At 36.0% G+C, this 16,661-nt stretch overlaps 1 protein-coding gene across 1 annotated transcript; it reads right to left on the bottom strand.

Moving 5' to 3' along the window:
* Positions 1-305: 305 nt before the first annotated feature.
* Positions 306-6,842, bottom strand: LOC125680218 (alpha-amylase-like). Its single transcript, XM_048919660.2, has 7 exons — positions 6,383-6,842; positions 5,338-5,489; positions 3,015-3,536; positions 2,635-2,753; positions 1,412-1,635; positions 548-878; positions 306-425 (listed from the first exon to the last, which is right to left on the bottom strand). Exons 2-7 carry the CDS (start codon positions 5,367-5,369, stop codon positions 340-342), a joined length of 1,314 nt encoding a protein of 437 aa, XP_048775617.2. The 5' UTR covers positions 5,370-5,489; positions 6,383-6,842; the 3' UTR covers positions 306-339.
* Positions 6,843-16,661: the final 9,819 nt, after the last annotated feature.

The following is a 16,661-nucleotide window of genomic DNA, read 5'->3' as shown; positions in this document are numbered from 1 at the left end:
CAATCACATTCTCACAGTATATGTTCTATTTTCTCTTCCTCTCTGTGACAAAACGTACACATCTAACAATTCACTTTTTAAAATTTTGAATAAAAACGAAGTTGTTGCTAAAATTCCGTTAATGTATAGAAACCATTGGAGTTTGCAGTTTTTAGTTATTTTGAAAGGTAGTATATTGAAAGTTTTCCATTCTCTGTTATCAGTATCTAATCTAAAAAACGTTATCTTCATTATGACTTTTGCTGGCAAATATTTTGGAATTTAGAAAAGGCTAATTTCATATTTGATGAAAAAAGTATAAAACAGAATTTAATTCGTAAACTATCGAACATAACATCTTCATTTTCCCACGACTCCTGGAAATGATCCAACATTCGGAATACTTTGAATAGAAGTCTGTTCATTAGAGGTTCCCAACTTAGCACCTGTAAAATAAAAGATTTTAGAAAACGTTAAAAATGTAATTTACAATTGAATGTATCGCTAGAAATACCAGTACACGTGCAGTAATACATAAATCACGCTTAGTGTGGTCTTTATCCCTTACCAATATGTATTGCAATCATCGGTTCCGCTTGACGAGAATGTATTCTGAAACTTGCATGTCCAGCATTGTTTACTTTTATTGTCTGTCCAGTACATAAACCATTCACAAAGTCCCCAGATATGACGTCACAGTATGTGCCACTTGGTAGAGTAGTTAGTAGTCCGATGGAAAGTTCAGAATTTCCTGCGTTCACGACAAGGAAGCCTCTACCTTGTCGAGCAAAGGCAAATTGTCTCTGATCGTTGCTCCACCAATACGTTAATCTGGTCTTACCAACAGCGTTCCGGAAACCCACCATGTTCTTTATTGGTCGCCATCGATGTTCACAAATCTGCACAAATGAAAACAGCTTTTGGTGATTATCCAGCGTAAAAAAGAACTCGATTATCGAGACATCTAACATAAGAGCCAAAGAACTCGATTATCGAGACATCTAACATCAGAGCAAAATAACTCGATTATCGAGACATCTTACATCAGAGAAAAAACCTCGATTATCGAGAAATCTAACATCAAAGAAAAAGAACTCGATTATCGAGACATCTAACATCAGAGCCAAAGAACTCGATTATCGAGACATCTAACATCAGAGCAAAATAACTCGATTATCGACACATCTAACATCAGAGCAAAAGTAGTTCTGCTTTATAGTTTACACATTCCCAACTACAATTAAATCTCAAGAAAAGAATGGTCATACTACCTCTACTTTGCAACTTGTACATGGATAGTTTACTCCTAATGACACATTCCCAAGTACAATTAGATCTCAAGAGAAGATAGTTTGCAGTGGTAGATATGTTCATACTACTGGATATACAGATTTAAATCTTCAAAAGTTAGCGTGTTGGCATATCTACTTGCCCATCCATTTTTACAATCTAGACTGTTCTCGTCGAAGACTTCCAGAGTAGACATGTTGTTAGATGCTGGCGGGCCCATCCAGGAATTGACATCTGTACCGTTGATCATCGTCCTCGGCCAATAGTAGCTACTCATAACTCTTACCAATCCATATGGATGTGCGAGCATGAAAGCCGTTGACATTTTATACAGACGGGGATTATTAAAGTTAGACAACACGTTCGCTGAAAAATACACAATGGACACATTTGATGTTTGGACCGCAAATAGCAAATAAAAAAAACCCAACTAAACTAAGAGTATCCTCAACGATACAAAATGCGGCTGTAATTCTTTACATATACATCGATAAATTTGATGCCTATTTCGTGGTTTGTATTTTACTTTCGAAACTTTTAGATCAAAGGAAAACTCTGAACAACTTAAATGAACAATGAGTAGCATTGTGAAGCAACACGCAAAGCAATAACACAACAAAGAAAAAAGTCTAAAATTAAAACAAGAAGAATTTTCATAGGGCCACAATCATGACCGACTTCCTTACGAACTATAAATGGAAAAATAAAAATATAGTATCATATTTCTTGACCTTTTAAACTTCATTGACAAACGGGTTAGCTCAGTGTGTTAAAGTGTGGCTCCTAGTCTGCAAGTCGTGAGTTCGAATTTCACAAGAGTTGTTTTATTTCCCCCACATTACCTTTTATTTAAGCTGCATTTTTGGCTATATAGAATGAATGTTAAGCCTTTTGATTTCAAAATATTATTGTACATGATAATTATCCTTAACTTATTCTATATCGAGGTGGTATACCACATGTGTATCAAAGCTAAACGTCAAACATTGGGGAAAAGGCCGTACAACTGATTCCTTACAGACGGACGGACGAACAATCGACAAATCCATATATGCACGTACGTCCTACCTAAAGACGGGCGTATAAACAATAACTCCCTAGAAAGTTATGCTAATTTTAAAGACGGGCGTTTTAAAAAATAACCCCTTAGAAAGTTTTGCTAATTCTAAAGACCGACGTATAAAAAATGACTCCCTAGAAAGTTTTGCTAATTCTAATTACTGGCGTATAAATGTAACTCCATAGAAAGTTTCGCTAACTTTGATATGGATAAGGGAAAAAAACCCAAAGAAACCGGAGTAGATTCAACGTACAAAGAATGTAGTAAAACCGCGTGAAATTGTTTTCAATCTGATTTACTGTTACCTGTTCCATAGCCACGTTGACTTGCACTGTCATCGATGAAAACCATTGTGTCCTCAGAGGCTGACCAACCTGGTCTCAACTCTAAGTCAGTCAGAATTCTCAGATTGGCTGTGTGGCCTCTACAATTCATAAATAAGGCATTGTTTTGTAAGGCTTAGTTTCACAGCACAACTACTACTTATAAAGTCAGGTCCACTCCATTTACTTAGTTTGATTTATTCTGAGAAACAAAATATTCCTATAAAGCACTGGACATATGGGACCATCCATAATTTAAACCTATACAAAGTTCAATCAAAATCTCCAGACATCATATTTAAATGTTTCCTATCAAATATGAAATAGTGCAAATAAAAAGCTCCAATATGAATGGTACTTACAGAAATACCCGTGCAAGAAAGTACCCATATTCGTAGTTGGTGACCTTAGCCAATTTGCTGTACTCGGGAACATCATTGGACAGTCCAACTGTATCTATTACGAGATCTTCGTGAAGAATAAAGGGGCGAGTGTCAAATGGAAAATATGTTGTATTTAGGTGATGGAACCTGAGGTACAAACGCTCTAGCTCAGAGGGCCACATGTGTTTAGCGGCATCGATTCGAAAACCCGCCACTCCGATATCTATCAGCTTGTTTAAAAACTCTAGCTGTACTTCTTGTATGTGATTTGAAAATATCTTCAAATCGTTCAGAGCTTGCAGCCTGCAGTTTCTAACCTCTGCTTTGTTAGTATAGTTATGGACAGTCAAATCTTTGGTTGAACAGTTTTGTGCACTGTTGAAATCGGATTCAGAGATTTGGAGTTCCGGGTAAAAGGGGTCGCTGTAGTAAGACCCGCCGGTGCCCAGTCCACTGGAACCTGCTTCGCTCATATGGTTCAAGGTCACATCTGCGTAGATTCTGAAAATGTTAGTTGTCTTCGTTTTACTCACTACAAAGAAAACTTAGCTACCACTGCCCCTTAGGCTAATCACAAATTAATAGCGGTTAAGTAAACGCTTTCTTACTAGGTGATTAATGAACAATCAACAATAAGAAGGATGGGTTCATAAAAATGCAATAAGATTATAGATGCCATAAATAACGTTTGTATAAGCTTTTATATAAAATTCTGTTGTCAACTCAGCTGACCTGCCAAATCTTAATGTCCTTAAGGTATTCGATGTATAACGATCATCCCTTATAAATAAATGGTGAAATTTATATAATTCTTTTGAAAAGTTTATCAAATAAAAATAATCCACCATGGACATTTACAATCATTGCTTCTTGGTGTATCTTACCTTGAATTGACATTTATAGGAAGAACATCTTACAGAAATATCTTACAAGAAATTGTACTTTCATTAAAATCCCTTAATAAAAAGTTACTCAAACTTTTGTTGTTGTTGTTTTGTTTTTTTTTTTTTATAAAAATATGAATGAAATTAATAATTTACAGCAAGTTTTTTTTAAAATTAGATTTTTCTTGTTTTTAGCAAGGGTGGATAACTCCTCCGACAGTTTCTTGTGCAAAATTATCAGCTTTTAATCATTTACCAGTAAATTGCACCTTCATCATTTTCTGACAATAAACATTTATTTATTAAAGCATTCAAAATGCATCTCTACTGTCATATGACGAAATGCATCATTTTGTTTCCATGAATACACAGCTTAGAAGAAAGATTCCCAAACATGTCTCATTGTTATATGATAGTACTATATCTAATGTATGTTGTACAAGCATTTATAGATTTCAAGCTGAATGCGGGAATTTTTATCCATCATTCTAATTTGCCTCTAAAGTAGCTTTTTCAGAATGTGTCAAACATCCCTCTTTTCCAGACAGAATGAAAACGATACAGAAATATTCAAGCCTTTAACTAAATATCAAATTACATAATAGAAATGCTTTATATCATCATTTTATAATGATTTCATAAGAGTGTAAATCCAGCACAATTGAATAAAAATGTCATTTTTCATGTAAAATTTAATCTTTTGTGACCTGAATGGCATGTACGTGTTACCATGGCAACGGAGTTGCATAGCAACCAAATTATGATGGTTTTAAATTACTTAGGCCAAATTAAGTCGATGTGTCAAAATTGAAAAAATCGGCGATAGTGCGTACCGGTTCCTTTATATAAATGTTCAAATCGGTGACAGTGCGTGCCGGACCCCTTATATAAATGTTTACGTGGGTACAGTGAGTGACTTAATTCTCCATGTGTTTGACACTGAATACTTTAACGCTATTCTAAGTGAAATCACGTTATTTATCTCTTTGCAAAAAGAAAAAACCCAAAAATACCAAATAGATAAATGAACAAACAGACCCCCCCCCCCCCCAAATAATGTACGTCTCGATAAAACTTTAAATAAAATATATATCGGTAAAACTTTAAATAAAGTATGTAACGGTAAAACTTTAAATAAAGCATGTAACGGTAAAACTTTAGATGATGTATGTATCGGTAAAACTTTAAATGTATGTATCGGTAAAACTTTAAATAATGTATGTATCGGTAAAACTTTCAATGATGTATGCATCAGTAATCACAAGTCAAAATTTATATACTTTGAGCCAAATTTCGAAAGTATCATGATACTATTACCCAATCTAATTAGATTAAGATCATTTGATCCGCTCCCTTAGATCGCTTTACATGCTGAAAGATACACCCGGTCAGTGTCTTTGATTTAACTACGTGATTACCTGATTCCGACTTTGTTGCAGCGCACCACCATGTCTTGGAATTCTTGCTCAGTGCCGCTCCTCGTTACCAGCTTGTAAGAGACGGGCTGATAACGCTCAAACCACGGCCGAGGCGGACGCCGGACGATTCTGTTTTCGTGTGGAGGAGAAATCTTTAAACAATGTATAAGGTCAAAGTAGGATTGGAAACTAACATTTAGAACATTTTATGATCCTTTACTCATATGCAAAATGTCTACAAATCCGCAACGTATTGTGTATAAAATTCATACCTTACATATCATCAATGGTTAGTTGAAAATAAATATAACAAGAGCTTGTTCTGCGTATGGTCAGTTTTTAAATCGAGGCAGGCTATTGACAAATAAGTTGATGGTACAGGGGTTTCAACAGTCTCGTTTAAAGTCAGCATTTCGCAAATTCTATGGTCGTTATAACCATCTAGTTTGCCAATACAACCTATCATTGTCTCAAATGCTGTCTGATGTGTTTCATACCGATTGTTAGACCGTTCTTGGCACACTGATTTGGACAACGGGTAACTCAGTGTACCTGATCAAGATATAGGACTCACTGCGGGTGTGACCGGTCGACAAGTGATGCTTACTCCTCCTAGGCACCTGATCCCACCTATGGTGTATTCAAGGGTCCGTATTTGCCCAACTATCTATTTTGTATTGCTTATAGGAGTTATGAGATTGATCACTGTTCGTTATCTTCACCTTTAATGTGGTTGTCATTATACCAACAGTCAGGAGATCTTTTAAACATTGGCTTGATGGCAATTTGATGCTAACTATGAATATGGACTAAGGAAGAACAGCACTTGGACTCACGATCTAGAATTTGGCACTCAACACCTTTTTGTCTTTTCATTTTTTTTTTTATTAGCAGTCGTTTCGACTACACAGCGCCAGGTTATAAAATTCAAAATGACAGTATATATTGCTGGTATTTATTTTTTCATTTGTGTTTTGAAAAATGTCAGCCATTATCCTTCTCTAAAACAAAAAAATCGTATATTGCTTGCAGGTCCAAATCTCACCTGTACACCACAGAACCCAGCCGGTGCGAGAATTCTTTCACATTCTGTTGCCACGTCCTTCCATTTCCACTCGAAGAGATGAACGATGGTCTCTTTTCCAGGGGGACAATTTGAATGGCTCCACAGCCCACACAGCACTAACAAAGAGAAGTTATTTATACGCTGTTACAATGCTTTTGATTTGAAAATCGTTCATTATAGTGTTTTCTGAAATCTTCTACGGATTAATTTTGTCAAACATACATTTTGGACACATGCACGTACATGCAAGGAGAATGCTGTTTGCAGTTTGAGATACATAATATTCCCCATACTGCAGAATACGCGAAATATGTCGGACCGTCGGACATTTCCGGTAAAAAATGGATCGGCCCATAAAAGTTTGTATATACATTCGAACTAGATATTTATCTTGTTTTAATCTCCCGCCCCGAAGATTGAAAACCGGGAACATAATGACCTGTCTTACTCCTTGTTACCCTCTATATACGTAATTTCAATCTTTGTCATAACTTTTGAATTCTATAAGACACTTCTAGACACTCCCAATTTAATTAAAATTAAATTCTAATTTTGATTGAGACGCTTCTTAATTCTATATCCGCAATTTTAATCTTTGTCATAACTTTTGAATTCTATAAGACACTTTTTAATTAAGAAAAGGAGAGGTGAAAATCAATATTATCTAACTGTTAAAGGTCAAGGGGATTTGTCAAAGTAAGATTTGCCACAATATTGATAGTTTAATGGATTTTGCTGCATACTCCTATATATGTGTATATTGTGCATTCATATCCCCATGGTATAGCTCTACCCTCAAGGACCATAAGTGAAAAAAACTGTCATGCAGTCTGAACTATATTAGATAATGCTTGCACATCAATTTGACAAAATTTTGATTCTTGAGAAAATGTTTGGTATTTATTCTTATTGTACATGTATACCTCCGTGTCCTGTCGTGACTTCGAGCATTGGCTTGAACAAACTTTTATCTACAATCACGAGGATTCTTGAATTTATCAATTTGACATTTAAGGTGTAGCCATGTGTTCAGGGCAGATAGCAATGTAAAATTTTGAGTCACTAAGTTTCAGGTTTTTAACATGGTCCAGTTGTGCTTTTCACATTTTATTTCTGATCTACGTCTACAGGGGTGGTCAAGTTTGATTCAAATTAGCTCAGAAGTTCTTCAGAAGAAATCGACAATATGAATTATATTTAATGTAATTCCCCAAAAAATTATTGGTTGTAATGATACCACGTGATTATCTGATAAAATACCATGCTACATTGATATTGTAGACTTCGTTTCCAAAAATAGTAGAATGAAATAGATCTACAAAAATGATAAAGGAACTGAAGTATGTTGACATCGATTAATACACGATTTTACCGCACCAAAAAACCGATATCCACCTCGAATATAATTCAATTAATTCAATTTTTATCGACAGAGAATATAAAGGAATTATGTAACCTGGGTAAATTTATTAAGAATTCCTTTGAAATTAGAATAACCAATGTATAAGCACAATTTCTATTCTTTCTTGACCTTTATATGATTTTAGATTTATTACATTGTATACTATGTCTATAAGCTGTACATGTATTTGCTTTTGACTAATAAACAACAACAACAACATAATAGGGTTCTTGGTTGGTGCAATAAAATCATGGGTTTACCTAATTAACAAACTATAATTGTCTAAGGTCAACGATGACAACGACTGACAACGACTGACAACGAAAAAATGTTGGTCAGAATGTCCAAGGCAGTTGCCAACACTTTGTTGACGAGTGCCCAATTATCAAATTATTTGTCTGTCTTCAAGGACACCCAGGTGTCCCAGAAATGGATTTTATGAACACGTTGTACTTGAAATCTGAACCATGGTAATTGAAAATTGACTCAACTTCGCTCCACATAAATCAGTACAAATATATCATTTTAAAGTGAATCAAAACGCAATGCATACGAGATGATAAAGTGAAATAAATATACACGTACCATGATATTTACATTTTCAATGTTTTTTGCCTTTGATAGTTCTACGAATTTCAATGATAGTCATTTCCTCATGAACGCATTATAAATGTAAACAATTAAAAGGTAAATTTCAAAATTTTGAAAATACATGAGGATATGAACAGCAATGCTTCACCTCCAGCATGCTTTTCATGAAACGGAATATCCATGGTCGTTGAATTAGTCGGACTATATTTAGAAAGATTCATACGCACATTGTTCACTGTTATTTTAATTGGTAAAGGTATCGGAGGTAAAAACATTGGAAATTAATGTAAATACTGTGTGTATCTATACACATAAATATTTATTTATCGGCTGGGAATTCTAACAGAAATGAAAGAATATAAATATAAATAAACTTAATTTTTGAAAACACATGCGGGTATGAACAGCAATGTTTCACGCCGGCATACTTTTATGACAGCGTGAAGCGTCACAGTTCATACCCTGATGTATTTTCGGTTTCTTGTCTTATTCCGTTTTCATGTAGTATTAAATTCGTGGTTTTAATACTATTCTAGATAAATCATGGCTACATTTTTAAGTTACATTCACTGCAAACATTTGGTGAACAGTGAAAACAGATAAAGTACACTGCAGTGAAAAGGAGGGTTGTAAAGTAAACACTTGTAGTACCTTGCCCATTTGTTCACACATGTAACTTGCCCATTTATTCACACATGTATACGTTCGTCCGTTATTGTGTACAAGAATCGAGACTCTTTTACCCGATTTTTATCAATTAACTTGCCGGAATAACTCTTTGTATATGCTGTTAGTTTGTAATGTGACAGGTGAAAGGTCAAGTCACTGGAAGGGAAATTCGGGATTTTTGTGAACAATATTACATGAAAAACTATATGTCATCCAAATTCTACGAAACTTACAAGATGATAATTTGTATAAAACATCGATTGGTATTGCTTTTAAAGGAAGATGTTATAGGAGAAAGGTCAAGGTCACAGAAAGGAAAATTCTGAAAGTTATCTCTCTATATGTAGTAATTATTTACGTCACAAATGTCAAGCAAGGTACAGATTCTGAAGCGTACTACTACACCAGTGAAACGGTGAACGAACGGTTTTGTTTGGAGAACGAATGGTGAACAGTTTGAACGGAACGGTTTTCATCGAGAACAGAACGCTTTGAGCTAGGGAACGAACGGTTTTCATCGAGAACCAACGTAATTAAAATTAGACCCGATGATCCGCTCATCTACTATCGCTACACATAGGTGTAACTGTAGTAGATAAGCAGATCATGGGGTCTAATTTTAATTCTAATTAGATTTATATAGAACGGAATGCTTTGAGCCATTTTGACCCAATTAACGCCATTTTCAAAATGGCCAGTATTTTTTTCCCGGATTCAGTGTACCTTAATTATGTTAACAACTATGCTGGACTGAATAATAATTATTTGCCGTTAAAAAGTATTTCTAGCCTTCTTTATGAGAATCAGGACCAAACTAAGATGGGAATGAACGGTTTAACCTCTATTTCAAATTCTGAATTTCGGACACTTGCGGTACTTTTTACTCATGGTGGGAAAGAAAAAATTCCTCAACTATATAAAAGTTTAATATAATTAAAATTATGAATATCTAAAATAAATGGAAGGGGATAAAAGTAAATTAATACAGGGGATGCTTACTCCTTTTGTGCACCTGATCCCACCTCTGATATATCCAGGGGTCCGTGTTTGCCCAACTCTCTGTTTTGTATTGCTTATAGGAGTTATGAAATTGATCACCGTTCGTTGTCTTCGCCTTTCATACAGTTATACGCATCTTAAATGCTACATGGGGATCGTAGTATTTAAGTGTATTTCTAATGCTACCAATATAATTTTTTTAAATCTAAAAATCGCATCACTGAAGAGTCATTATTTGTCGAAATGCGGGTGCATCAAAATTGGTACCGTATAAGTTTTACATTAGGCTATTTCCAATCTATAATCAAAATTAGATGTTAGATCCGCTCACATATAAACTTTTATATATAAACTTTTTTTTGAACTACGGAAAGTCTTGTGTTGAGTCAAAAGCAATTATTATATAGTCTCTCTCCACCTCTACTAAACTCGGTGTTGACCTACGATGACTGAATTATGCGCGAGTTCCGAATGATCCTGCGCGGAAACGAGCGGTGTGAAAGGAATGAACGGGAACGGAACGCTGAACGGTTTGACGTGAGAACGGTACGGTTTTTATCAAGAACGGAACTTCCGGTTCAAATGGTGTAGTAGTAGGTACGCTTCAGGATGTGTACTTTATAGAAAGATCCGAATCCATTGTGTTACCATACAATACATCAAGCAACGTATACTTATTGAGCATAATAATTGTAAAGGAATTAAAGTCATTTACCAATGCTAGAGTTTTATCTCTTACATAGATAAGCCTGACCTCTGTACCTTAACATTTGTGTATTTGGTTGAGTTAAATATTGACAGATAAAAAAATCTCTGGCAGAATCGCACACAGAAGCACGTGGCAAATATTGGACACTTACCTGTCGGAAAAGCACACACCAGCCAGAACAATACCTGCATGTCCCGTGTACCGGTCATTTCATTTAAAGATAATGACCACTTCGGATGACCCCCTCCTGGACAATGTCGGATTATCGTCTCAGAGGTACCTTGTTTAAAGAGCTAGAAACCTGTGTTCAGTTTATCACCAGAAATCCATTAGTGACACAGAAGCTTACACCGAACTTAAAAAAAAGTTTAATTTCATTTCATCATGCCCATACATTACAGAGAGTCTAATGAAAACAAATGGGTCAAATTGTGAAATTTTAGTTTTTATCGAAACCAAATACTTTTTCGCTTTATATTTACCAAAATAATGAACAGAATAAAACATAACATTATCATAACATTTGTGCGAAATGATAATGAACATTAATAACAATCGGCATTGTTTTCCAAAAGTTAGCCATTTTTATTAACTGCAATACAAACAACTGTATCAACTTTTGTTATCTCAACGTTAACTTTATTAATTTTTTTTAACCTTTCACACTACATGTATATACATGTAACGACAATGGTACAATATCAAACGATTGCAGTATATTGATGTGATGTCAAAAGTATCACAAAAATTCAGTACAATTTACTCCTTGAATTTCAAATTAATATAATATTTACCATATATTTTTTATCAGATTTTTTCTTTCTTATTTGTTGATTTCCCCCTATTAGTTGAATGTTATAAACCCTACTTTCATACTTTAAATGAACCATCCACATACTAGATGCGTAAAACTTCATATCTGCCATGTAAGGGATTATTTAGCGTGTGACTGTGTCGGAACCACAAAGTAGATACGAATACAAAGACAAGAGGCACATGGGCCACATCGCTCACCTGAGTCACGTTAGCCCATATTTAAAGATTTTCCCTACATATTCGCTTTCGGGCAAATATCCATTCTTATTGCTCAGTGGTTCTTGAGTAGAAGACTTTTAAAGATTCCCCCTATATATTCGCATGTAAAACTTCGATCCCCTATTGTGGCCCACCCTACTCCTGAGGTCATGGTTTTAACAAACTTGAATTTCCACTTAATTTGTCAGGAAGCTTTCGTGTAAATTTCAGTTCTTCTGGCGACAGTGGTTCTTGAGAAGAAGACTACTCTATTTTTGCTATTATCTCCCCTTTGAATGGGGAATGATCCTTCATTTGAACAAACCTGAATCCCCCTTCACCCAAGAATGATTTGTACCAAATATGGTTGAAATTGACCCATTAGTTCTGGAGAAAATGATTTTCCTATATATATCAGCATGCAAAACTTTGATCCCTTATTGTAGCACCCACCTACCCTCGAGGACCATGATCTGAATAAACTTGAGCCTACTTCATACCAGGAAGCTTTAGGTAAATCTCCACTCGTATATGGTCCAGTGGTTCTAGAGAAGAAGACCTTTAAAGATTCTCCCTATATATTTGCATATAAATATTTGATCCCCTATTGTGGCCCCACCCTACCCCCGGGGGTCATAATTTTTACAAATTTGAATCGATCTCCACTATGTCAAGAAGCTTTCATGTAAATTTCAGCTCTTCTGACTCAGTGTTTCATGAGAAGATTTTTTAAATGACTCCACCCTATTTTTTGTTTTTGCATTTTTGTTATTATCTCCCCTTTGAAGGGGGCATGGTCCTTCATTTGAACAAACTTGAATCCCCTTCACCCATGGATGATTTGTAACAAATTTAGTTGAAATTGGTCCAGTGGTTTCGGACAAGTCGAAAGTATGAAAAGTTTACAGACAAACAGACAGACAGCGGGCTGATCAGAAAAGCTCTCTTGAGTTTTCACTTCGGGTGAGCTCATTATATAAAGCACAAACATTACAAACGACACAAACAATATTAGATTGTCAAATTAATTTTCGGGACCTGTCCTTTCCTCAGGACAAACGAAAACGAAACTATCACAAAGCCGGTAGAGTATACTCGGCTAGGTTTTTCTATTCTTCAGGAGTATATATATAATAAAAAGTATACTCGGCTAGTTTCTTAAGGTGACTCAATACACCCAGAAATAGTTTCTCAAATCAGTACGAATTGATTTAATTATAAAAAATATGATGATATACAATCAGACTGATCAGTACATAAACCAAAAAAGGCAAAAAATATACAAATTTAGATAAAAAACATGATTTTCAAAAAAATAAATTTCAACACATACGAATGAAAGACTCTGGGAGATTTGAACTCGAGATCTGCGGTTCACCAACCCAATCCTTTAACCACTGAGCTACGATGAGAGAGAACAAAGTCGATCAATACAAATAATTTCACAAAACATTTAAATCGCCATCTTGTGACGTGGTGTCAAGCCTTAGTGTAGTGAGCTTAAATTCTTCAGGAGTATATCCTTAGAAACTACTCGAGTACACTCTAGAAGCTTTGTGATATCATCATACTACTACAGTACTTGTGTACATTTTTCTATACCTATTTCTGGAAAAGCTGTCTATAAACGTATTTACACTGCAAATTGTTTTGAGCTTACTCATCTCAGCTTCCCAAGGAGTGAATTAGAACACGTCCTATTCGTACAATGGTTGATTGCAGAATATAATGCCCATTAAAAAGTCACGACCAAGCTCTCAGCACTGATAGCCTGAATTACATCAACGGCATCTTGTAAGCTAGAGTGGAAGAAGGAACTAACAAACCCCTGTATAGGTACCTCTACAACCAGTGTAACGAACGGAACGGAGCGGCACCTCTCAATAAAAATGGAGAACTATACTCAGAAGTACTGACAAAGCCAACATCTTGAATAGTCAGATTTCAGCAAAGATGATCGCTACGCCAACTCAACACTTCAAGGATCCTGCTATCCTCCTATATTATAAGGAGACTACGTGTAGAAAACAAAGGAGTCCAGAAGCTGTTATCTGATATAAATCCAAATAAAGCAGGCGCGCCAGATCAAAAGTCATGCAGAATACTGAAAGAACCTGCTGAAATCCTAGCGCCGATGCTGATCATCATCTACCAACAATCACTAGACACCGGTACACCCCTACTATATGGTTGCATGCCAACGTGGTAACACTCTTTAAGAAAGGGAGGTCATGTCTTCCAGAAAATCACCGTCCAATGAGACTCAGTTATAAGTTAAGCTAGATGACTTGTTAAACATCCGAGACAAGAAGACCCAAGTAGATGTTGCTGTTTTGGACTTCAGCAAAGTTTTTTATCAAAGTGTTTCATCAGCGATCCATCTGTAAATTACAACAATATGGGGTCAAAAACAACATGAACTATATAGAAGCTTTTCTCACAGGTGGAAAGCAGCTGTTACTTGTGGAGGGCAAGTATTCACGGGAAGCTGACGTTACGTCGGGGTGCCACAAGGATCTGTCCTGAGTCCCCTCCTCTTTCTGCTAATCTCGACCCGAATACCAAGTACAGACTATTTGCAGACCAGTGCTTGTTGTATAGAGAGATTCACTCACCAGAAGACCAGACCAAACTACAAGACCTGGATACGCTGGAACGATGGAGTATGCAGAGGGGAATGGCATTTAACTGTCGGAAATGTAACATCATGACCATAGCTCGTTCCAAGCCCATCACACGCATGTACCAGCTCAACAATACCATCTTGGACCAAGAAGATTCCTGCACATACCTGAGTGTAAAAATTTCCAGCAGCCTTAACTGGTCAGAACAGGTCAGCCAGTGTGCTAAATAAGAGCTAATTCGAGGCTGGGTTTCCTGCGTAGGTACTGTACCTCAAGCGCTGCCCGAAAGAGTTCAAGAGGACAGCATATATCTCTATGGTGCGATCCACTTTTTTGGCACACTGTTTTTCCCTATGATAGCTCTAAAACTTCATTGTTATTTCGGATTTCAAACATTTCTGTTGAGCATCACTGAAGAGACATTATTTGTCGAAATGCGCATCTGGTGCATCAAAATTGGTACCGTATCAGTTTTACATTATGACCCATGGCTCGAGGCCTCTGCTGGTGGACTGGTAGTCCCCGAGGGTCTCTACAGCCCAGTAGTACTTAGTTACTAGCTTGAAAATACGAATGTATATTTAATTGTTGTTTTAAAATTTAGAAATTCATTTCAAAATTAAGGATTATCTCCCTCACGCATGGCTCTTATCCTTAGACGAATTTGACTCCATTTTTTGGCACACTGTTCTTCCCTATAATAGCTCTAAAACTTCATTGTTACTTCGGATTTCAAACATTTCGGTTGAGCATCACTGAAGAGACATTATTTGTCGAAATACGCATCTGGTGCATCAAAATTGGTACCGTATTATAAGTTTTCCATTATGGAATACGGCTCAACTGTGTGGGATCCTCACTCAAAGAAGGATGCTAGTACTCTCGAACGAACCCAACGACAAGCAGCTAGGTGGATATGCAGGGACTACAGTACCTATTCTAGAGGGACAGGAATGTTTGAATCACTAGGGCTGGAGGGATTGGAACTTCGGAGGAAGAGGGCCAGACTCCTGGTGAGGTACAAGATCTTACACGGTCATGTCGCCATCACACCTGAAGACCTTGGATTACAAAAGGCTGATGTCAGAACCATGACAAACCATTCTCTGAAACTGAAACAACAGAAGTACAACACAACTGAGACTCCACTCATTTATCCCTAGAACCATCAGAGTGGAAGACATTACCTGCCTCAGTAGTAGAGGCTGGCTCTGTCAACATCGGCAAGAACCAGCTCATGCAGGCCAATCTTGACTAGCAGCACCGTCTCAATCGCGTATTACCCCCAAGGAGGTCTGCGAATTATCTAATAGAACTAGAATATCATACATGATCATAAATCTTGAAAGTGAAATTTGACCTCATCGCTTTAAAGTTTACATGTGACATAAAAATTTACTTCAAATATAACCCCTACATTGTCATAAAATATTCTTCGTCCAAACCTACCTTTTCTAAAAGTTTATATGTACACGAAGGCTGATTCAGATAAAAGTTTTTTATCTGATTATTAAGATAAGAGATTGTCTTTTTAACAATGCGTAAAAAGGAAAATTTTTCTTTTTACAATCTGTGAATTCAAATTTTATTTTAAACTGTAGGATGAACAAAAATTATCCCACCCTTTAAAAAAACAAGAGGCCCACAGGCCTTATCAGTCACCTCAATACTAGTGAAAAAAGTATCACTATTTCCATGGGCTATGAAATCTAGAAAAAAATTCCTGTTCTAAATATCTAAGCTAAATTCTAATGTCCAGCAACAGTATAAAACAAGATGTGTTCTTAAAACTTCACTACCCTCAAAAGGGCATATACACTGATGAAAGGCTTTAAATAATAGGTGTATTAGCATTAAAACATCAAAAGATGACTAATTTGGACTCATCTGAAAGTCATAACCCTGGGTTGTGAAATTCACCATTTTTTGTACATCCTTTTCTGCTATTCCTAAGTATGCATATATATTTTATACAGTATCAGCAAACTTACACATAAATACTATATATACTAAGTTTGGCCCCATTTGGTAAAAGACTATCTGCTCTATCCATCTAGTTTCAATTTAGTATCAAAAGCACTAAAGAAAATGTTATTTAAGTGTTTTACACATAAACACTATATAACAAGTTAGGCCCTGCCCTGAGGTCATAACCCCTATCCCGGGGATCATGAAATTTAAAATTTTGGTAGAGGTCATCCTCCTCTATATCACTATTCATTTAGTTTTTCTTACATGTGTGTGATTCTT

The sequence above is a fragment of the Ostrea edulis genome, chromosome 1 (genome assembly GCF_947568905.1).
Source record: "Ostrea edulis chromosome 1, xbOstEdul1.1, whole genome shotgun sequence".
NCBI lineage: Eukaryota > Metazoa > Mollusca > Bivalvia > Ostreida > Ostreidae > Ostrea > Ostrea edulis.
This window is presented reverse-complemented; position numbering and strand designations above follow the sequence as displayed.